The 24,613-nt window shown below is 33.8% G+C and overlaps 4 protein-coding genes across 6 annotated transcripts; 3 read left to right on the forward strand and 1 right to left on the reverse strand.

Moving 5' to 3' along the window:
- The first annotated feature begins 4,805 nt into the window (after window positions 1-4,805).
- LOC108214971 (histone deacetylase 5) lies at window positions 4,806-15,247 on the forward strand. Its single transcript, XM_017387253.2, has 14 exons — window positions 4,806-5,186; window positions 8,324-8,525; window positions 8,799-8,945; window positions 9,040-9,152; window positions 10,190-10,401; window positions 11,350-11,414; window positions 11,747-11,917; window positions 12,111-12,197; window positions 12,434-12,563; window positions 12,641-12,762; window positions 13,372-13,565; window positions 13,788-13,917; window positions 14,700-14,764; window positions 14,848-15,247. The coding sequence occupies exons 1-14, from the start codon at window positions 5,041-5,043 to the stop codon at window positions 15,011-15,013; spliced, it is 1,950 nt and encodes a 649-aa protein (XP_017242742.1). The 5' UTR covers window positions 4,806-5,040; the 3' UTR covers window positions 15,014-15,247.
- A 124-nt stretch (window positions 15,248-15,371) lies between these two features.
- LOC135151307 (uncharacterized) lies at window positions 15,372-18,054 on the forward strand. Of its 2 annotated transcripts, none has more exons than XM_064089332.1 (4): window positions 15,372-15,970; window positions 16,147-16,334; window positions 16,421-16,898; window positions 17,347-18,054. In XM_064089332.1, coding segments are annotated over exons 1-4 (1,026 nt in total). In that variant the 5' UTR covers window positions 15,372-15,969; the 3' UTR covers window positions 17,706-18,054. The 2 variants fall into 2 exon arrangements, with proteins under 2 accessions (XP_063945402.1, XP_063945403.1); XM_064089333.1 differs by having other exon boundaries at window positions 15,919-16,016.
- Window positions 17,742-21,813, forward strand: LOC108214972 (uncharacterized). The gene is made up of 5 exons (XM_017387254.2): window positions 17,742-17,811; window positions 18,569-18,633; window positions 19,809-20,561; window positions 20,651-20,971; window positions 21,166-21,813. Exons 3-5 carry the CDS (start codon window positions 19,834-19,836, stop codon window positions 21,359-21,361), a joined length of 1,245 nt encoding a protein of 414 aa, XP_017242743.1. The 5' UTR covers window positions 17,742-17,811; window positions 18,569-18,633; window positions 19,809-19,833; the 3' UTR covers window positions 21,362-21,813.
- Window positions 21,782-23,830, reverse strand: LOC108214973 (UDP-arabinopyranose mutase 3). 2 transcript variants are annotated; one of them, XM_064089331.1, is made up of 4 exons: window positions 23,705-23,830; window positions 22,599-22,849; window positions 22,347-22,515; window positions 21,782-22,271 (listed from the first exon to the last, which is right to left on the reverse strand). In XM_064089331.1, exons 1-4 carry the CDS (start codon window positions 23,741-23,743, stop codon window positions 21,945-21,947), a joined length of 786 nt encoding a protein of 261 aa, XP_063945401.1. In that variant the 5' UTR covers window positions 23,744-23,830; the 3' UTR covers window positions 21,782-21,944. The 2 variants fall into 2 exon arrangements, with proteins under 2 accessions (XP_063945401.1, XP_017242744.1); XM_017387255.2 differs by lacking the exon at window positions 23,705-23,830 and adding an exon at window positions 23,134-23,572.
- Window positions 23,831-24,613: the final 783 nt, after the last annotated feature.

Genomic DNA, 24,613 nt, shown 5'->3' on the forward strand with positions numbered 1-24,613 from the left:
CGAGATGAAAATCTCAAGACGACAGCAATGATAAAACATGAGAGAGAAAGAGAGATAGTAGAGAGAGAAGCGATTATGCATTAATGACGCGTAATCCATATCTTTTTCTCTTTTTTTTAAAGCAAATAAACGGATGGCTATGATTAAAACTAGCTACACAAATATCAAGGACCCAGATTAGTTCCTAGTTTTTATTTAAAAATTGGTTTGTATTTGAACAAAAGCCTATATATATATATATATATATATATATATATATATATATATATATATATATATACATTTATAAATATTATTTAATACAAGTTGGCGTCACATATATAGAAACCTGCTACACAAATACATATCAACAAAAAAATTAAGAGAAAGATGCGAAATTATCGTAATAGAGTTGATATTACATACAAAATTCTCTTATACAAATATGAATTAACCAAAAGTATTATACATAGCAGAATCTTCAACATCCGACAAACACCAAAATCTTTCAAATGAAAAAAATTCGCTAAGATCTTGAACATAAAACACTACATATAAGACTCGCTAATTTCTCATCTCATCTTTGTCAAAATCATCTTGTAAACTTTTGTTAATATCAAAATATGAATATACTAGAGAGATAAAAAACGAACATACGATTTTATGAAATATGTTTCAAAGATACAAAAAAGATTAACAAAGAGTTGATCGTAATAGATGATGTCACGAACAATATAATAATGCTACTAAATAAGCACGAAGACAAAGCTCAAAATTAAGATCTGACCAAAAGGACCTGAGAAGAGGTTAGTACTGCACGAATAGTTTGTCTTAGAAAATAATATAATTTTATATTTTATTTTTATTTAATTTAAAATTATGATTTATCATTGGTAAATTTTTTTTCATCATTTTAAATATATTAAAAATAAAGTTTTATAAAATAATTAAAAAGATCACGTGCATTGTGTGAGTTATAAACTAGTAATAATAATAATAAGAACACAAATAAAGATTATTATCGAAGTTGTCAATCAATATGAAATCCCTGATTCCTAGAGATTCAATTTGTTCATCATATAATTAAGGAACCTTCTTATGACACTATCAGAGATGTTCTAACTTCGAAAAGCCCAAACCAGACGAGTCGCGTTGACCAGACCAGTTATGAGTTCTAATTTGAATTTTTATTATCATAATACTCATGTATCATCAATTATGTATTTGTTTTTGCAAGATGCATATTTTAATTTTCTTATAAAAATATGGATTCGTAATTTATTTTTAAATTTTTTTTTCTAAACAAATTAAATGTTAAATTTTTATTTTAAAAGAAAATCTCAAAAATAAGTTATAAAATTATAATTTACATAAATATTAAAATATGCATAAAATCTCCGTCCCCAATTATATATTATTATTCATGGCGTTGAGGGAGTAACGAATACATTCACACAAAAGTTATGTCACTGATATTTTGAGGTTTATACTCTTGTACTCATGCTTATGTCGTGGTATATTCAAATAGAATTTCAAAAGATTTTTTCAATCAAATTCAAAGATATTAAACTCTGATTTGGAAAAATTATCACAGTCTTGGATATTTAATTAGAATTTTAAATTATACTCCATCCGTCTCACTGAATTCTTTACATGACGTCCCACTCATATATTTACATTACAAAACTTTCCGAAAATAATAAAATTTTAAAATATAAAAGGGTTTGTCTAATGTGTGCCTATGAACACATGCCAAGCACTGAAATTCATGAATTCGGATGGTTTTGATTGGTGTGGTTGTCGTAAATGTAAGAGAATCCACTATTATTAAAGAGTGTAAGCCAATCAAAATCATCCAAATTTATAAATTTTAGTGCTTAACATGGGCTCATGGGCTCACTACTTTCATCTACTTTTTCAAATATATCCATTTAATATAGATGGGTTCTACTACTTTCTCCGCTTTTCTTTCTATTTCCTATTACTTTATACTACTTTCCACATTTTTCTTAGTCTCCGAGCCCACTCCCAATGTAAAGAATTTATTGGCACGATAAAAAATCTGATGGTATTCATCATGATTTTAAAGTATGTTTTGAAATCCGATAATATGCAATTAGAATCATTTAAAATCTATTAAAATCTGATGGTGCCTCAAATGTTGATGGATTTTTCTGGACTTTATAAAATGATGGATTTTGTAAGATTGTTCTGTGTATTTTAAGATATTTGAAATCCCACCGAAATCCATGAAATTTTAAGCCATTGTGCTTAGAGCATCTCCAACGGCGTTGGCTATAATCGTCGGCTAAATTAAACATGTAAGACATTATGTAAAATTTTCTGAAACTGTAAGACATTGTACTTTAATTGTATTGGTTATATTGGTTGACTATAATTTAAAAATAGAATTTTATTAATATTTTAGTATGTTAAAATAGAATATATCAATTCAATATGCAGGGGCGGAGCCACAGCCAAGGCTGTGGTGGGCTCCAGCCCAGGGAAAAAAAATAATCCCCAAATTTTTATATTACCCAGCCCAAATATTTTAAGGTCAGCCCAGGATAATTTGGCCCAGCCTATATAATTTTTTCTGTAAAACGCTCCGTTAGGATGAAAACTGAAAATGAAAGGTAAAATCGAGCCTTCAACTAGGTTTTCAAGGATAGGAAAAGAAGCAGCAACAAGGTCAATTCAAATTTCTTCTTACAATTTAGGTTTTATAGTTTATAATATATTCAAACTTTTTTCCTCTGTTTTCGTTAGGATATGCTCACTATGTTTTTTATTATTTGACGCTTTAACTTTTGACACGTACTTTTAAATTTTTTGACCAGGTAGTTATGAATATTTTTTTTTTCGAAAACTAGCCTAGGTGAAAAATAATTTCTGGCTCCGCCCTTGTCAATATGATAATAAAATGATGTGCAATCATCCTACAGATTTCTTACAGACTTGTAGAGGTTCGACAAATATAGTCATCCATAGGAGGTTGGCTAAAATTATAGACAACAGATTCACATGGTTGGAGTGTGATTTTTTCAAAATGTTGGCTAAATTTTTTATATTTGGAATGCCAACTCATTTTTTAGCTAAGGGTTTTGCATGGTTGGAGATAAAATTTTCACCAACTCTTGATTTTTTGTGAAGAATCCGATTAAAATCAAATACAATCTATTAAAATCCATTGACTATGTACCACTGGATTTTGTAACAGAATTTAAAATCCTGATTGAATATCACCGGATTTTGTAACATAATTTAAAATTCTACCGAATACCTCAAGATTCTGATATACTTTTTAAAATCTGAATTAAATACCCTCCAATTTCATGAACGAAAAATATCTTTTAAAATCCTTATTAAGTACACTGCTTAAATCATAAATATCAGCTCTCTACGTTTTATCAAAAATCCTCACCAAATCAAAATCAGATAACTATAATCTAGACTATTTAAAATACATTAGAGCATCTCCAACGGCGTTGGCTATAATCGTTGGCTAAATGGGACCTGTAAAACATTATGTAAAATTTGCTGAACCTGTGAGACATTTTGCTTCAATGGTATTGGCTATATTGGTTGGTTATAATTTAAAAATAGTATATTACTAATATTTTAGATTGTTAAAATATAATATATCAGTTCAATATAATAATAAATGATGTGCAATCTTCCTACAGATTTCTTACAGACCTGTAGAGGTTCGTCAAATTTAGCCATCCACAGGAGGTTGGCTAAAATTATAGACAACAGTTGGGTTTGGTTGGAGTTGAGTTTTTCAAGCTGTTGGCTAGAATTTTGTATTTTTACGGGGGTGTATTCGATTGTGATTTTAATGAATTGTTTTTAGTCTATGGATTTTAATGGATTGTATGGAAATTGATTTTGTGCGGATTCTTGATAAAATGTCGCAGAGTTGATGGGATTTAGGTACAATGCTTCAAAATCTCATTGATTTTGATGGGATTTCAAAAAACTTAAAATACACTGAAGAATGCCACAAAATCCATCATTTTATGAAATGAAAAAAGAATCCACCAGCAGTTGAATACCATCAGATTTTAATGGATTTTAAACAATACCAATTGAATACCATCAGATTTTAAAGCATAATTTAAAATCCCAATTGAATACCACCAGATTTTGTAGCATAATTTAAAATCCCAATTGAATACCTCAAAATTTTAATGGATTTCAAACAATTCCAATCGAATACCCTCGAATTTCATGAATGCAAAAAAATACTTTAAAATCCCAATCCAATACATCCCTCTTAGTATGCCAACTCATCTTTTAGCTAAGAGGTTTCAATGGTTGGAGATGCTCTTAGGGGGTGTATTCGATTGAGATTTTAAAGCATTTTTTTTTTCATTTATCAAATCTGTGGGTATTCGATTAAGATTGTTTGAAATCTATTAAAATCATGGGGTATTTAATTAAGATTTTAAATTATGTTACAAAATCTGCTGGTATTCAATTAGGATTTTAAATTATATTTTAAAATCCGAAGGTATTCAATTGAGAATGTTTAAAATCCATTAAAACTTTATGGTATTTAAATGCTGATGGATTTTTTTAGGTTTTATAAAATGATGGATTTTGTGGCAATTTTCTCTGTATCGTAAGTTTTTTGAAATACCACAAAAATCAATGAGATTTTGAAACATTATTCTTAAATACAAAAAAATCTATATCAACTCTGCGACATTTTATCAAGATTCCGCACAAAATCAAAATCACATACAATTTATCAAAATCCATAAACTAAATATCCATTAAAACCTCATGGAATACGCCGTAAAATCCTTCACAAGTACTGACAAAAAAAATCCCGAAGATTTTCTCACAAAAAAGTACTATTCCATAAAAAAGTTACTCCATTACTTTAATTCCCGTCCATAAAAGTAGAAGTAGCTAGTACGGTATAAAAGCAGTGGTTGTGTGTTGGTGAATTCCCCCCACAGTCTTGAAAGTAAACAAGAAGAAGCGGGAGTGGCAGTAGCAGAGCTGCCTTTTCTCTTGTATTTTGAAATTTGAAACTCACCCAATTCTCCCATGGAAAGCGGGTCGGGTCGGCGTCGGGTGGGCTTAGTTTATGATGAGAGGATGTGCAAGCATTTTAACCCCTACTACCATCCTGAGAACCCCTCCAGGATCCGCTCCATTTGGGACAAGCTTCAGTCTGCTGGGATTCATAACAGGTTTCTTTTGTTTTTTGTACTGTGATTTCATAAAGTTTTTATCTTTTTTTTTTTTTTAATTCAAGTTAATATATGTTGGGGATTAAATGAAATGAAGTATTTTAGTGTGCCACGCTTATTTGTAGGACTGTAATGGATGATTTATTTTTTGTATGGGTTATTAGTTGGTATAATTTTCAGTGGAACATGCCAATTATATGTATTTAGAGATCAGATCATTTCTGGTTCTGAACAGTTTATTGTGTGTAAACCACCACAAAGGTTTCCTTATTTGCTGCGTTATATTTCAACCCTATAAACTCCCTCCGTTTTTTATTGGACACATTGTCTTTTGGAACACATTCTTAGAATTTTAGAGTGTCCCGGTAAGTGCCTAGTATCCTAGTGATTTTAGACATTATTTTGGTGTATAAACTCTATCAACATGTCTTATGATCGTGCCTTATTATTAAATAATAATATATTTGAATTACTATTGGAAGAAATGGAAAAGATGGGAGGAGAGAGATATGTTTAATGTGGGAGGTGATTTTTTATTTTTTTGATAAAAATCATTTTGAAAATGTTTAGTGCCTTACTTGTTGGATGTCCTAGTATTTTAAGGCATGGACCTTGTTGGAGCACTTATCTTTTCAAATGCCTTAATTTGAGTTTAGAACATTATTTTAGGACATTGTTAGACTTGCTAGTCTTTTGATCGTATAACAAAAGTTATTGTTTTTAAATAGTTTTCGTGAATAAAATATAGTCAAATTTTTCGTTAGCAAAATAAAAATTTATAAATAACAATTTTGCGAAAAAGATGTAGTCAAACTTTTAGTTAACAAAAATAACAATTTTTACTATATGATCAAAGTACCTAAACATGTGCGTCAAAATTCAAAGCAACCTATAAAACAAAACTGAGGGATTATGTCTTTCAGATGGAGAAAAACAACATAAGTAATGACTTGAGGTTTGTTATATAAGGAATTAGAGGAGGATCCTAACTTGTTTTCTTTTTTAAAATCGAGGACACCATTGGGATTGAGGACTCGATTTTGGTTAGGAGCTCATGCATGTTGGATTGGTCTTATATCCATACATGTGGGTTTTCTTGACATTTTAAAATCTAAAAAATGTAAATAGGGAATACAATAAATATTTTTTATGAAGGGGCGATGTTTGAATAATGAACATAAAGGTCAAGGGTTTAATTCTCAACTACATATATTAATAATTACTAGTATTAGTTCCAATGTTCCAGCAAGTATTAAGTGACAACTACAAAACTAACATAATGGTTACACATTTTTGCTTATTTGGCTCTAATTTTGCATTTGTGTACACCATAAATCTTCATATGATCATTAAAAATAATTTAAAGTACCCAACTCATTTCTTTTAGTGTTAAATTTTTTGCCTTGAGGTTCTTTTAATATATTAGTAATGTGTTTCAAAATTTAAAGATGATAACAAAAGAAGTGTTGTTAAACAAAAGTGAAAGAAGTTCAATCTTTGTCGTTTAGGTAAAACATGTAACACATATAATACAAAATAAATTTCAAGTAATTTTGTTACAAAATAAAAATCTGCGAATCCCATTGGATGTAAACTGCTTTTCTAAATAGAAGGATTAAATATACTTATATTAGTGAATTTTTCTATTATTCTAAGTATGTAGTTTGCCTCAAGCAATATCAATATCATTAATTTCACCACATGCGACTTTTAGTAAAATTTCTATATTGCTTTTTAAACTTTAGCTATATATTATCAATTGAACTTTTCAAACAGATCAAACGCGTTTAGAAAAAAAACAATTACTTTAGTAATTTTGAACGAACGATTCCTTTTTTATTAAGCCAAATGGACCTCAATTCACAAACTATAGAAGCCTTATGTATATTTTGCCTTGAGGTTCTTTTAATTTCTTAGTAATGTGTTTCTAAATTTAAAGACAATAACAGAAGAACTAAAAGAAGTTTTGTTAAACAGAAGTGACAGAAGTTATATCAATGTGTGTTTTTTTTAGGTAAAACATGTAACACATATAATACAAGATGAATTTCAAGTAATATTGTTATAAAATGAAAATCTGTGAATTTCATTGGATGTAAACTGCTTTCCTAAATAGAAGGATGAATATACTTATTTTAGTGAATTGTTCTATTATTCCAAGTATGAAGTTTGCCTCGAGCAATATTAAAATTAACCTCACCACATGTGACTTTTAGTAAATATTCTATATTGTTTTTATAACTTTAGCTATATATTATTAATTGAAACTTTTAAACAGATCAAAAGCTGTTGGAAAAAGAACCAATTGCTTTAGTAACTTTGAACGAACGATTCCTTTTTTATTAAGCCATATGGGCCTAAAGTCACAAACAATAATAGCCTTTTGTATACTTGAGCCTTAATCTAGGATCTACCAAAGTTCATTTGAAATATTCCTATTTACACTATTTCAATTCGTAGATAACTATATGAGAGTTTACTCTAATATTACATCTTAGAAGTAGCTTGTTGTTAGAATAAGTTTAATATTTAGTTTATTTTATTTTCACTTGATAAGTATCAACTTAAGTGAATCATTCAATTGTAAGAAATAGGGTGACTTATCCTGAATTTGTTAAGCTTGTGATTTGTCTCAGACACACAATTTTACATGTAACTTCCTCTATTTCTTTTTCTTTCTCATAAATTTGGCAATAGTGTAATACATATTATCATTTGAAGTATCCAGAAGGATTAAAACTGTTAAAAAAATATATTTTACTATGATAACTCTGAGGCTACAAGATCCTTTGTTTAAGATAAGTCAAATGAGCCCATATCACAAACTGATGAAGCCCAAGGTATACTTAAATTATGATTTTGAAGCTATCAAAGTTTTCCCAAGATATTTCTGTTATAAGTGGTAGATTACTGTTAAAGAGTTTATTCTAGTACTGTAAATTTGAGAATTGTTATATGACCATTTATGTTTTAAGTTCTTAATTTTGTATGGACTGTTCTGACTACCTATCCTATGTGTGTCTTTAATGAATTGAGCCAAGCCTAATGTTTATTTAGAAATTAGATGGTACATTCTCCGCTGTCATTTTAATTTAGCATGGACATTATATGTGATGTTGTTACATATTATTATCCAGATGCGTGATTGTAGATGCAAAAGAAGCAGATGATAAGTACTTGGCTTTGGTTCACTCCGAGAAGCACATTGATTTGATCAAGAATATTAGCTCCAAAAAACTGGCTTCCCAAAGAAACAGGATTGCTACAAGATTTAATTCAATCTATTTTAATGAAGGTTCATCAGAAGCTGCATATCTAGCTGCAGGCTCTGTCATTGAGGTAAACTGGAACAGCTGTGCATACAGTCTCTACATTATTCTTGGTTTCTATTACATTTGCACTATGACATTTTAGCACTTTGGCCACTACACTTTACAATCAAATTAGACGAGCAACAATCATTTCTAATAGTGTTGATCAAGATTTTTTAAATTTGGTTTGCTCCGTTACGTACTTACAAAATTATAATAGGCCCAAACTTCTGCTTAAATACATAGTAGTTTGTTTTGGTTATAATTCTAAATGTGTAATGACAAATCTTTGCTACCTTAGGTTGCTGAAAAAGTTGTCAAGGGTGAATTGAACTCTGCCTTTGCCATAGTTAGACCTCCTGGACATCACGCAGAAGAACATCAGCCTATGGGATTTTGCTTATACAATAATGTGGGAATCACAACAAGGTTCTTGTTGGATACAAAGGTGAGTGATCCTCGTAAGTCATTTTTATGATCAATGTTTATGAATGCAGTAATTTTGTATTTACTCTTTAAGCATGCATGACTATGTGTTGCAGCCGGAGTTGGGAATTAAGAAAATATTGATTGTCGATTGGGATGTTCATCATGGAAACGGGACTCAAAAAATGTTTTGGAAGGATCCTCGAGTGCTATTTTTCTCCGTGCACCGGTACCTTGTTATACATATGTTCTTAATAGTGATTAGTGCTTTATTTATTCCCCACCACTATCTGTTTTTGGTTGAATATCTCTAGCATCAATTTGCATAATTGATGTAGTATTTCTTCTTTATAGTGTGTTACTGTTAAGAACTTAAGAGGTCCTTTGTTGGCCTGCAAGTGTCTAGAGAGAGTATATATTCTGTACTTTGAAATTGGATAATTCAAATGTATCTTGCATGCTCTTGTGATGCAAAGATAACTTATACGATTCTGAATATTTCTTTTATTCTCTCTCAAGTCTCAGCAATAAAAATATGAAATATTCTGATTCCATGTGGTTTAGGCTGTACGGAGAACTATGTTCATCAATTCATCTGTTTTTTATTCTTTCAGATAGAGATCATTCTAATTTTGCAAATTCAGAAACAGTGCTAGAATATCAAGATCATAATCTAATATCATCATATGATAACTATCAAATCATTTGAGCTGTAACTATAATTAGGGATTTTAGTGACACAAAGTGGACTATTTTGTTCGGGTAGGTGTAGTACTTAACTACTTATCTATTGGGGTTAAATTTTTGACCAATTAAATCAAGCTAGATGGAAGAACTACAGAACTTAAACTTTTGTATCTCTAAACAAAATGCTAAGTTCCGTAAAAAACTATATCTGATATATATATATATATATGTATATATATATATATATGTATATATATATATATGTATATATATATATATATATATATATATATATATATATATATATATATATGGAAAGCTCACATTGCAGAATGCAGTTGAAGATGAACGTGACTATAAAAATGCGTTGGAACTGAATATATTTGAAGATTTAACTTAGTTATTGCTTATATTGACCATGTGACAGAATATGTAAGCACGCTCTGATATAGTCATTTATATAAACCTTCCATTCCAAACGTTTTCATTATATATCTATAGATAATCTTAATGAATTATGTTCATTTTTTACATCTAATCCATTTCTCAATTTTTGTTCCATTATATTGTCTATTACAGGCACGAGTTTGGGAACTTCTATCCAGCTGGAGATGATGGCTCTTATATAATGACAGGAGAAGGTCCAGGTGCTGGATTCAATATTAACGTTCCCTGGGAGAATGCTCGGTGTGGGGATGCTGACTATTTGGCAGTTTGGGATCATATACTGATTCCAGTAGCCAAGGAATTTAATCCTGACCTGGTTATAGTCTCTGCAGGATTTGATGCTGGTTAGTTTAGTAAAACTACACTCCGTGTCCAATAAATTATTATTTAATCATTTGTCTTTACATTTGTTAAACAATCTTTATAGTCACTTGTTGGAGATATACTGCCTAAAATTTTACATTACAATACAGTAATGGCTTTTGTAGTTCTATGCTTGTTCGTTAATTGTCAATCATTGTAAATATTAAAAGCTGGATCTTCAGAAGATAATATCAGTTATGTATGTAGTTGGTTATCATGAGTTTGCCAGTTAGATAAGATAATATTAGTTATGTATGTATTTGGTTATCATGTGTTTGCCAGTTAGATATTGCCATATTAGTGTCACTACTCGAGCACCTAAGTTATACCTTCTCTCACAGACCCTGGCACATGACCAACACAACAATAAATTAATGTGTCACGAAAAATAAAACCAAAGCCACACCCAATCTTCTTCATTTGCTGATAGAGGAGATCACCTGGTAAAACAACAAAATTGAATAAGTATTTTAAAGAAATGTTGTCTTTCTCTATGCCTTGATGGTGTAGCTTGACAAGAGGGAGAATAATGCATTGGGAGGGGGAGAGAGAGGGGAGGGAGGGAGAGGCTCCACTAATTATTGTTTGCAACCATTAATTATAAAGAAACATTGTTGTAATGTAAAAAGCATTGTTCTTTAGTCTTATGTTACTGATAATTTTAATTTTTTATATAAGGAACTTGTAACAAAACTATAATTGTTTAGCACAAGTAGTAAGTTCATGCTTTCATTGACAACTTTTTGACCTAGATTTTTAATATGAGTTGGCATGTATCAACATCTTAGACCAATACTTAATTACACTTTAATAAATAGGCCACTAGTTCTGTGCTAGATAGATCTTAAAATTACATTTTCCCTCTTCAACTAGTAATTTTGTCAAGCTTTGCTCCATGTTCTAATTAGTGTATACTATGATTGGTACAGCCATCGATGATCCTCTTGGTGGATGTTGTGTTACACCATCCGGCTTTTCTGTCATGTTGGAAAAGGTCAGCAATAAAGTGGCTTTATGTCTTCTATCTAGTTACATCACTTGTTACACTTAGATACAGTTTAAAATTTTGGGTTCTCTCCTTCCTACTTTCTGAAGTTGTTGGCTTCTTTTTTTCTAAAAAAAATTCCACAATTATGTTAAAGTATTTTAACAAGATCTCTGATAAATGTGCTCAACTTGATATTTCATTCGGTGAGGACATTGTGGATCCATTAACTTTTACTTTTGCTGTATCATCTGTTTTTCTGCCTTTTGGATTTGTCAATCTTTTGATGATATGTATTAATTTACTAATAAGAACAATGTGTGTGAGGATGCTTTATTCAGTTAATGGGATTTGCTGGGGGAAGGATTGTCATGGCACTAGAAGGAGGATACAACCTTAATTCAATAGCAAATTCTGTACTTGCTTGTGTAGAGGTGCTGCTAGAGGAGAAAAATATCACTAGAACTCTCAAGGATTATCCATTCGACTCGACATGGGGAGTGATAAACTTGGTACACTACTATCTCTGTAGTTTTCAGATCTCTGTGATTACATATTGATCATCGTGACTGCTCATAACTATTCTGATAATTCTGACCAAACTAAATCTGGATTGACAAACTAACTTCAAATAAGGGTTTATAATATTGTTCCAATGCATCTGATATGTCTAAATTTTTATATTGAGATCGCAATTGTCTTCAGGTTCGTAAGGAATTATCTCCATACTGGCCAATACTTGCTGAGAAATTGCCTGAAAAATTGAACAGCAGGAAAGCACCTCAAGTTCAGGTATTGTTCTCCATTGTTTCCTACATATTAAGCTATTTACTGGATTAAAATACCCTTAGACACTAATTTGCAGATGCTATTATTAATGTCGTGTTTCTAGACTTTTATTTTGTTATCATTGCCTGATGGAAAAGCCTTATTTCTTTTTGGCATATTTTGCCTTCCATTAAACTGCTACATGCGCTGTCTTGCTCTGAAGTTCACCAGTATGTTTGATAATTTAATTTTTCTGCTAGTTTCAAAGCTCTGACTCCGAAGATGAGTATGATGATGATTTGCGTAGAGTATTGTCGGTGGAAAATGAAAAAGTTGTTGAGGATGTCATTGAACCCCTGCTGAAGCTCAAAGTTAATGAGCAAGTTCTAGGTAACTAAAACAAATTATAATTCATTTACATAGACAATTAATATTTGGTTTCCTTCTGAGTTTTTTATAATTTTCAGATAATTTGAGCTCTGCTCCTCCTCCTTGGAGATCAAAGCTTTCACAGGTTGATGTCTGGTATGCTACATTTGGATCCAACATGAGCATATCAAGGTTCCTCTGCTATATTGAAGGTGGACAGGTAAAGTATTTAAGCTGCACGCTTAAAACTGGTCCTTGACTGGCTTCGGTACTATTCTTTTATGACTTTTGAAAGTAGGTGACACACCTCCTTGAAGCCTCTTTCCTATGCTGTTACTGGTCAAAAGAATCAGCAAACAACTACTGTCATTGCTTTACCAATATAATAGTCTACTGCATCCAATAAAAATTAAGCATGCTCTTAGAAAGCATGCTATAAATTCCCATTTAAAAACTTGTAAAGGTAAGTTAACGTACTCACTTATCCTGCTCGGAGAGCAGGGTGTGAGGGTAGGAGGCACACAACTTGACCCCTATTCAATGCACAAATGGTATCCAGAGACCCACAAGAATACTTCAATTGTATGTGTATCTAGTTCAGTTTATTTTCTATAATTCTGTCAGTAATCTATTAGCAATAATATTGGTTTTGGATTCAGAAGCAGTTATGGCAAATAATTGAATATCAGTTTTGGATTCAGAAGCGGTTATGGCAAATAATTAAGCTTAATAATATTCATTACTTGATTAAATCTAGGGTTCTACAGTCCAACATTTTTTGATTTTATTTTCCGTTTCCATGATCCTCTTGCACATTGCTGAAACATAGACTGAAGGCATGCGAAAGAAATGTTCAGGATCGATGGACACAAGGCACCCAAAAGAAACTGTGTGGAAGACTGTCCCACACCGTTTATTCTTTGGTCATGATTGTACTAGTACTTGGGGCCCTGGAGGAGTTGCTTTTCTACACCCTAGAAGCACTGAAGGCGATGAAACTCATATGTGTTTGTATAAAATTACGTAAGTGATTCATACGACTTTTAGTGTTACTTCCACAATATTATCACACATCTTGGCAAGTATCTACTATCAAAATGTGTAATACATATTTGCTTAAAACTGTATGCTTGAACTATTATCGAAAATGAAATTTTTAGGAATCACGCAGAGTTGTTAGTCTCATTCTATTTTAAGTTGATGTGAACGGTTGGGTTGACTCCAGTGCGTGCAACTTCTTTACAGGCTTGAGCAGTTCAATGATGTTTTGCTTCAAGAGAACACTTCAAGCATTGACACAACTTCCCCTCTATTTGATATAAGTGATTTGCATACAATTACAGACAACCAGTTCTTTCCTGTGGAAGCACTAAAGGTATGCATTAAAAATTTGATGTGTGATGACTGATGAACATCTTGTGTGGTAATTGGTATATTCTATACATACTTCCATAGCAATGAACTAAAGATAGTACTCTACAAACAAAAAATCTTAAATACATAAAAAAGAACTGCATAAGCACAAAAATTTTAATCACTCAACAGAATGACATCTAATCTGAGGTATCAAACTTCCATGTAGTCACCTGAAATCCACAATACCGTGTTTTAACAAAATGCTATGCTAGTTATGTAGCCCAATCATAACCGACATCTCTAATAACAAGGCATTTTTTTATTCTCTCTTTCTCATTTTTACCGTGGGATCATACCCTCATCTGTGCCGCTGCTACCGTGTAGGAAACATATATTGCAATTTCATCTTGTTTGCCAATATTATGGGAAAATCTTAAATGTCCAATTTGCCTGAAGTGGAGAGCATAATTTGTAAAATTTTTATATATTGCTTTGTTGGATCAGTCCATGACACTTGCTGTGAGAGATGGTATTAAGAACAAGTTTACAAAGCAGGGTTGACAAAATTTTGCTTTTTGTGTTTTCCCTTAAAGACGGAGCACCCGCCGTATCACTGTAGATCCCCATCCCTTAGTAACAGTTGCAATGAATTAGATAAGAAAATACATCTTTAAATTATTCCAGTTTAATAAACTGTTAGTGAATGACTTAGTTTGCTACCCAGCGTCTTGTTGCAGTCATACAGTCTATTATTGCAGTCATATTGTCTACTGTGCATAACCATAGATGCTTCATGTGCAGACGGGCTGGTACCATAATGTAGTTTACTTGGGGAAGGAAAAAGATATTCCAATACTTACAATGACGTAAGCACATTACTATTCAACATCATATCATCCACAAGTTATCTATAACTTTAACAGTTGGTAACTCCTTGGTATTTATTTAGGTGCCCTGTTTCTGACATAGAGCTCTTTAAAACTGGGAAGCTTCCACTTTGTGAACCTTGCGAAGAATATGCAAATACATTGGTTAAAGGGCTGACAGAAAGTAAGCGGCTCTCTAAGGAGGAAGCCATTTCTTATATTAAGGAAGCTTCTTCCAAAGCATTGTAAATGCCAGCTTAATTTGATCTGCATGTATTGATGTGCTTACATAGTACCTTGGACCCTGCTTGATTCTGAGGGGGACATGACGGGCATTGTTTACGTCGGACCCTGCTTGATATTAAGCGTATTTCTAGGTTTTCTTGTTTGATTTGTGTGTACAATATGTGTAGTTACTAGTTTAAAGTTGTATGAATGTTTGTTTATGTGATATTAATCGTATTTTTAGATTTTCTTGTTTGATTCGTGTGTACGATATGTATAGTTGCTAGTTTGAAGATGTATGGATGTTTGGTTAACTCGGGACTTGCATGTATTGTTTTAGTGATTATTTGTCAAATGTAATCCAGATTCCTCGTATCTTGCGTTAAGTGCATATATATATAGAGAGACGGGGGCGCTAACGATGAAAGACAAACCACTAAATGGGAATACGAATGAAAGAAATTAGGACTGGACTATATGATATTACCCATTCTCTAAATGTATCACTCACCCGGGACTCACTCCCGACCCCATTCAATCCGCTTCAGGTCTATTCAAATTTTACTAATGTTCCGGATAGGATCCAGAAAGTTCTAGATAAGTTGAATAGTCAATACTTTACCCTCACCCGTCCACTAGGGCTCACTTAGGCTTTGTCGGGCTCACTTAGGCCTTGTCGAGATGGGGTCAAAGTCCGCCTTGGATCCATTTTCGGCACCTATAAACCTATTTATATTTTTAAAAATAATAATTGACATTTAAATATGTATTTAATAGTTTGTAACATACTCTGTATATATTTTCCGGATAAAGATAAATTATGAATTTAAAATACAGAGTATACCACCCATTTTACATTGAACAGGGGGCCCACTTGAAGGCTTAAATGACAAAAGTACTTCTGAATTCAAAAAAGAAAAATTTGTTTAGCAGCAAAAACATTTGGTTGTTACTTTTTCGGCCGACTTGAGCATCTGACAAGTAAGTTGCAGTTTTTGTTTGGGGGGTTTTGAACGGGTTAACCAGGGTACTTATTCTTGATCATTCATCTAATTTACCAATTCATTCATAACTTCTTTTTGATTTAGAATTCACATTGTATGTCAAATTTGTTTGTTTACCAGAATCAGTTTGCTGATTTGTTCTTTCTTGTGCAGTGTCCCCAACTACTAATGTTTCCAAAAGGAGAAGAATTGATAAACAGAATGCTGGTTTTGAGGATCCTCACACAGTCGAGGCCCGGAAAGCTTCTGCTGAGCTTAACAAGGCGTCCACTTCATATGTAGATGTCACTTCTTTTCATACAGATGAAGCTTCTGAAATGCTGCTTAGTTCAGCAGCTAAGGTCTTTTTCGCAATTAATTGTGGCAGTAAGTGAGTAAGGTGTGTTTCTTTCGCTTGTGTAATACCCGCTTTTAACTTGTTTTGCAGCTTGTAGCTCGTACCAAAGGTCTCCAGGAAAAGAATTCACAAGATGCAGCCGAATCTAGTGCCAAAATAACAAAGTTGACTCGAGACCTGGAAGAAGCCCAAAAAAAGTTGAAGTTGGAAATGATAAATTGTGAGAGAGCCGAGAGATTAGTTGAACAAGCAAGACAAGAGAAGTACATGCAGCGGTTAAAATCCAGTCGTGAAAAAGCATGCTTGAAAAGGAAAATTTTGGAATTAGAGACGGAACTTCAACACCAGGAAGATAGGTTTAACAATGCTCTTTTAGATGCAGAGGTTAATGGTTACAATAAGTGTGTCAACAAGGCAAAAGAGAAGGGCTTAAGATATAAGAAACTTTTGCTGGATCCCATGCATGACCCTACGGACAATCAGCAAGAAAATATGCTACTACCCCCTCCAGCTAAAAATTGTAGGGACTTGGATAATGTCCCCGACTCCACTAACACCATCCCAACTGGTAATGACGCCTCTCCTGCTATGTTTTGCAATAGCCTTTGACCCTCGAGGCATCTTGCACCTGCCATTCTTGTCTTGAATACTTTCTTGGGCTATTTTTTGAGGTGGCGTGCCATATATTTTATTACTAATATAATTAATACGTGAAAGCTTGCTATTGTTGATGCTCTTTGTTATGTGCACTTCTGACTTGATAACCAGATTAGTAGTTCTAAGATGTGCAATTGTGCATTAACAGTTTCCAAGTTAGTATTTAGCAGAAAAACTGTTTTGCAAGCAGAAATATTATTGTATCTGATCCGTTTCTTCACCTTAAACTCCCTTTGGTCCTCTTGTTTCTCCCACTTGATACTCTGGTCTAGTCCGAGTCTTCTTGATATTTTTTGCTGTCTTTTGACATGTACTCTGCTGACTGCTCCACACGTAACACTTATTTTCTTTGTTTGCAGTTCTATCTAAAGAAAAAGCTCTGTTCGACCCAGCAGGCCCAATGTTCTACAGTTCAATTATTGAAGTGTTGGCAAAAAAGAATTTGGAGGGTCAGGTTGGCAGCATGGTCAGCAAGAAGGGTGACACTGGTACCCAAAAGCCTCCTTCAAGTTCCTTGAACATCAGCGAAAATCATAAGCAGTTGAAAAATGGCAACACTGAGCTTGAGAGGATAAAGGATGCTGCTTTTATTTTAGGCTACAACAAATGTGCTGAATCCATACGCAAAAGCAAAGTTTATGACCCCTCTAAGCACAGCATAAAAGACTTTGTTGCATCTGAAGTTGTTCGGCTTGAGATTTCTACATCCTCAAGTTAAAACAATGGGCACAAACAGGTCAAATAAGATATCAAATTAGCAGCCACTGATATACTGCTCTGAATTTACTTGCTAAGGGCAATTTTTGGGGCAGCATAATGCTCAGGTGCACATCATAAAACCCAATCTTATTTACCGCTCTCAACCGAGTTGCCATGGCCCATGGGCAATTTTTGTTGATGGCACATGAATGATTAGTTTGTACATTATCAAACTCCAGATGATTTAGTCCTCTCATTGAAGGGCAATGTTGTTGATGTATGTACATTAATAGTCAGCGAATACATTGTCAAATTTAGAGCTTTGTTGTGATTAACTATGGTGGCCCCCTATGTCCCCTTTTACATGACCATTTTTGACTTTTGACATATTTTCGCCAATTTTGATGTATCACTATGTTAACTCTGTTAAATTAAAAAGGTAAAAGAGACTTAAGATAATACATTTTAATTAATTTTTATGTCCATTTGTCCCTTTTAATTTAAATAATAATATATTAAAAATGATCAGAAAGGTTCATAATACAGAGTTGAAACATGTTAGGAGATGTATTGTGCAATCATCAAAAATATAACTAATAAAATGCAATTGGTCCTTACTAAAGAGATCTTAGATTTTTTTTTTTTTGAAAAGAGGTGAAATTAAGGTGAAGAAGACGACACAGAATCATAGTTTAAATCATGAAATCATTAGTTTGTATTTAGTTACAGGTGTTTATTTTAAGAAATATTAAGCTCCTAAATCCTAGCCAAACCTCCCACCCTCTTTCCACTCTCTCTTCTCTCAATCCTGTCTCACATTTTTTTCCCTCTGTAATCTTTTTCTCTCTCTGAAAATTGAATTTCTTCTCTGCCGCTTCTCAGATATTTATCAGCAGATTCAGGGGAGGGCGGGGATGAGACTGCTGGTTGGCTTTCCAACCAATCAGGTAACCTTTTTTCCTTATGTATACATTTATTTCTTCATCTCATCAGCATATATAATTTACCATTTCTTTATGGACTTGCCTTGTTTGTATATTTTGAGGATATTTTGATGATTGAGACCCTCTTTAGCGTGTTTGCATGTTAAGGTTTAAGTACCAGGATGTTTGATATGCCCTTAAACCCCCTTGCTGTAAGGAATGTCTGTACCAGAAACCGCAGTTTGGGACGTACACAATTTTAAGTAGATCAACTTTAGATGCCTACAGTTGAATAGGAAAGGATATGACATTATTAAATTTCCATGCCTAAAACAAAATTGGTTAGAGTATCATGCCTTCTCGACGTGGGACTTTGGTTGACACTATGCAATGCCATTGCCCCGTTATTGAGACTAAAAGCTTAGACAAAAGTCCATTTGAAAATTGAAAATTTTGTATTTTTGTCCACAGAACAGTTAGAGTCTGATTACAATAAGGCCTAACTTAATATACCTAAACTCAACCAAACGGCGCATGGAAGCTTAAATTGGGAATGGAAGTTTCACTTGTTATCATGCTTATTAAGTCAACAAGTCGAGCCTCGGCGCCCGGATGCCTTGGAATCGACTGGTCGACAAGTCGCCCGACTAGTCGAAATAAGTCGTCAAGTCGTGATATATATATAGTAAAGATTATATAATATAGATAAAAACACATCATTTAATATTTCAAATAGGAAAGAGACAATAAGTTCAAATACCAAAAGTTAAGCATCCCTAAGCAAATAAAAACATAATAGATGAGTAAAATAAACTAATCAAGCATGAAATCTTCATCTCCCTCTTGAGTATTCTTCAAGGATTGATCGGGAGGTACACCATAGTCATCTTCCACATCTTCATCATCATTAGGAGTATGGTCTTCATCTTCCCCCCATCCATCATCATCATCATCATCATCATGTAGTGTTGAACTAGTGCTATGTCGAGTGTAGGTACGCACATCACACGTCGTTATGCATAAAACATGTGCATAAGCTTTGGACTCTAATCACAAAGTTATGTTAAGATGTCGGAATGTAGTACAGTTCCACTAGGATTTTGAATTTCTTTTAGAAGAATGGCTTGTTATTTGCGCAACTATTTCAGCATTTGAGCATATGATTGAACTGTAAGCTGCTGTTGCACAAACTTGTGTAGCAACAGATTTTCCAGGTGATTTGACATGGGAACTTCGAGTAATGAATCAGACCATGCATCTTCCCCTAAGGTATCGGAGCATGAGACAAGAACAAATGGTGATTTGGAAGAGAGTTCTCCAATAGCTGCTGCTAATGAACTCAATTCAGTCACCTCAAGCAAAAACTTAGATACCTCATCATCTTCCTTATCTCATTCTCCTTTACCTGACTCTCCAGTTGAACATCCTCACAACACCACTACACCATCTCAAACTGAAGTGGAAGGCAATGATAATTTAGACTCTAACTTGGACACTGGATATGAACATGAAATACCAACTGCTGAGTCGCCAGCATCAACTCCTGATGATGAAATGCTACTCTTTACTTTAGACTCTGGAGATGACAAAGAGAACCATGAAATATATAACGCTTATGTGGCATTATCTACCCTGTCCCCGGAATTAACTGATTCTACACTTGAGTTGGGTTCAAATGCCCCGACAACATCACCACCCACACAAGTGATGGAGAGGCCATCAGGATCCAAATACAGAATACCATCTTCTGTATTTGCTAGAAGCATGTCTAACACTCCAGACTGGAGTTGTGCTTCTAATGAATCACTGTTTAGCATTCGGATGGGTAATATGAGTTTCAGAACAGATGATTTCTGGAAATCTGGAGAGATAGGCCTTAAATCTGCAGAGCTGGAAATGATCAAAAACGGTGATTCATTTATGCTAAGATCTGAGGAGCTTGGATTTAGCAGGTTTTATTAATAGCTTTATGCAGCTTTCTCATTCTCTTCCTTTTAGTTTCATGCACATATTCTTTCATTAAAACTATCTTTATCAACAGAGAACTTGAAATGCAATCCGGAGATCTTGGAATTGCAAATGGGGGGTTGGGAACGGGAACCAGCCATCTAGAATTAATACCTGGAGAGCCGGTCACAACTACAGAACCTTTTATGTCTAGTCAGATGTTTAGTTACTCTCAGACCCCTAATATGGCAACAAGTAACTCCGGAAAAACTGCTGAGTTAGGTGTTGCTATTGAGACCATGAAGGAAGTCATCAGGGAGGCTGCAGATCACAGAAGTAAAAATTCTATATCTGATGGATCAGTTGCGGGTACAACTAATAATAGATCAAGTACAGAATCTTTCGCCTTTTCATCGTAAGTTTCAGCATACTTTGCCATTTCACCATTATGTATCTGTAAATGTGTCTTTCCGCCTATATCTGTATCATTCAGCTTATCATATGCTTCACTTGATACATTGAGTAACTATCGTCTTTCTCATTTTTTCTTCTAATTATGAGTGTGATAAAAAACTGATAATAATTTTTTCTTATTTTCTCTGAATGAAGTGGAGCAGATAATTCATTAAGAGGAGGCATTACAGTAAAGTCAGACAGAGGATCATCACCGGCTCCAACACAATCTACATCTCAACCAAAAAAAGAGCAGGAGCCAAAGAGCCCGGCAGCAGCTCTACAAACAGCTAAAACTGGTTGGTTTTCATGGATGTCATGCTATTGGTGTCGCCCATATTGTTGCTTGTAACTGTCCCCCACTTCCAACTGGTTGCATCCTTCATGATCGAAATGATGATTCCAACTACTGCAATCTGCTCATCGCGAAGTTTTAAGCACCAGAAATGGTACAAATCGAGTTGTTCGATTAAAAGAAACAAGAGAACTTCATCATCTGTTATACACTGCCCTGGGAATGGGACGTTCACATATGCATATGCAGTATGTTTACCCCCAAGAGTCGATGGAAGGACTGATGAGAACCCCTCAACAGAAATGCTTTGTTCAGCAAACAATGAACCTAGAGATTGATTAATCTTCATAGTTTAGTATCTAGTGCATAGGTTATGCAGCATGACTTGTTGCCAATGGAAAGCCAGCTTTATGTAGAGACTTGGCACATTGTTGCCTTTCATTTTTGACAATACAATTATAAGTTAGGATACAAAAATTAGTCAATCAAAATGATTTCTTTTTTAAATTATGATAATAGTAACATTGCATAACAAAAGAAAATATACAAGGATGTTAAATTGTTGCATAACAGGAGTGGTTGGATCAAGAAATATGATTCATGTCATATAATTATTGAAATAAAATGCTAACACCCTCTCTTAATTCAAATGACCTGCTTCTCCTTTAGATGGGTTAAGCTCATCCCAAGCTTGGATCCATGTTATCATAGCATCTGCTAGCTTGTTGAAGTATTCATCTACTTTCCCCAGCTTTGCTCTGACTTGCTTGGATAGTTCAAGATAGCATTTTTTAACTGTGGTGCATTCCTTTGGTAGTGTAACAGCCTGGAAAAAGGGGATCAGCTCTTCTTGCCAGTATATGCCTTTGTACTCCTTTTTTAAGTTGGCGAAAGGGCTGCTCGCTTTGGTGTGCCAGACGTAGGGAAGACCTGTTTTCACCCCATAACCTAAATGGTCGCATATCACCTGCAGAAGAATCAATTTAGTCTAGTTAAACAAGACAGAAGCCAAGCATAGGGAAGTCCACCAGACAATGTATACCTTGGTGCACCAGCCAGCCCACATGTCATCGTAGCGGCCAATTGGTTGGCCATCACCCATGAGTCCCAGGTACATTGCAGGTCCAATCAACTCACGGTTAAATCCAAGATTCATCCCACACATCGGAAACAGAGTTCCCTTTGGAACAGTCATCACTGCATCAACAAACCTGAAGAATGGAGATGTGGACTGCATGAATTGAAGAAAAATATGTCAAGTGTAAACTAATACTAATACAAGTGTGATATGTACCTATTGTTCCTCTCCAGAGGCTTGACTAGCTGAGTGGGGGCATCATAATCGGGGATGTTGAGCCAGAGACCATGAGAAACTGCAGTAGGGACACCCTCCCGGAGACTGAAGGGGTATCCACGGACGAAATCAGTACCATCTCTGTAAGGATCATACAGAGTATTGAACAAAAACGGAGTTGATGGCGATAGCAGGTTCTGTATATGCTGCTCAACTGCATTCATCTCCTTGCCAGATGGATCTTTGGCAACCTATAAATATAAAACACTTCAGCCAACACCAGAGTCTCCTGTTCAACTTAAGAGCAGACCAAAATCTTCCAATTTACTAGATGCATTTGCATTAACATTACTAATCGAAACACACAAGTTAGAATGATGAATTAGTTACTGCAATGTATCAATGTTCCACAAGAATTAGTACAACTCAAATCAAATCAAACTCACATCTTCTTAACTAAAACTCAAAAATCAACACTTCCAACTATAAATCATACACAAATTAACAAACAGTAGTAGTCAATGAAACAACTCACAAAACAATCATCATCAATGGTGTACACATATTTCTTCTTGGAAACCATAAATCCAAAGCACCTACAAGCAGAATCTTTAAAAGAGATACAAGAAGCTTTAGGACCCAAAATTCTATTGATGTCATCGCGATTATACAACTCATAATCAAACCCTTCTGGCACTTTAATGGTTTTTGAAGGATCACCATCTTGAACAATGATCAAATGGTAGTGCTGGAAAAAAGGCCTCCACTTTTCCAAGAAATCAAGATTTCTAACTGTGGCTATCACTATATCCAACTCATCTTTCAAGATTGGAGTAACAGAAGAAGACCCTGCCATTGAATTCAAACTTGTTCAAGTTTTACAAATGATTCAATTGGGGAGTTTATAAACACTACTCCCTCTAGTTCTTTTTACTTTCTCATTTGAGATGTTGGAACTGTTCACGACATGAGACATATTACTAATTTACGCATAATTTATAAGACCAAATATAGTTATGAGTGATCTTGTTAGATTACTAAGTGCGTGTTGGCAAACGTGATAAAGGCAAACGGGAAAAGTATTAAAGAGACGGAGGGAGTAGTACTGAATACACAGGCAGCTGACAGCTGGCAGCTTGGCACATCTATCTCACTACCAATCTTGCATAGTGTAGTTCATCATCTCACCATAGACAACTGTACTCTTTAGTTATTGTCTCATTCCCCACAAGTATCTATGCACAACTATTGCCAGAGTATGAGGCTTCAAGCCAATCACATCTATGCATGCAGTATTTTCAATTATATTGCTGTCACACTTTTTTGTTTCTTATTTCAGATATGTCCATTTTCATGTAAGGAATAAAATCTTGCAACATTATTGTTTTCACCGAATGAATTTTTTATATTTTAATTATTTTTAAACTACTTTGTTTATAAAACTTCCGGCTGCCTTGCATTCCTAGCAGGGGCTCCCTTCCTTTTCCAGGTACTTTGGACAAAATGCTGTTTTGACCCTGTCTGGATGGAACACATATAAACTTCCCATGCAAAGTCCTCAGAACGGTTGAAAGTGTTTGACCTATTCATTTGGATAAAGACGAACAGAATTGTTTTTTTGCATGTTTCACAAATTTATTTATAATTTGGCGGACTTAAATGAAGGTCGAAGATGGTTTAAATTGTTTAAAAAATGAATTTTAATTTCTCTTTTGAATTTTATGTTGAAGTTCTATAATTATTTATTGGAAAGAAATAGGTTTGTTTATTTGAATTTTTTAATAAAATAATAATTAATATATATAATCAATATTAAAAAAAAATTGTGAACTTTTTGTACGTCATATGCCTACTTCTAAACCTTCCCGGTGGTGTTTTGAAACCTTCCCAGTGGTGTTGGTAGATGGTAAGTTAATACAATTAGGGGTGTTTGGTTCACGGGTATGTCCATTCTAAACTCATATTTGGTGTTTGGTTGAAAAAAATAAAATCTCAAACTCATACCTTAAACCTCC

Source organism: Daucus carota, chromosome 3 (genome assembly GCF_001625215.2).
Source record: "Daucus carota subsp. sativus chromosome 3, DH1 v3.0, whole genome shotgun sequence".
Taxonomy (NCBI): domain Eukaryota; kingdom Viridiplantae; phylum Streptophyta; class Magnoliopsida; order Apiales; family Apiaceae; genus Daucus; species Daucus carota.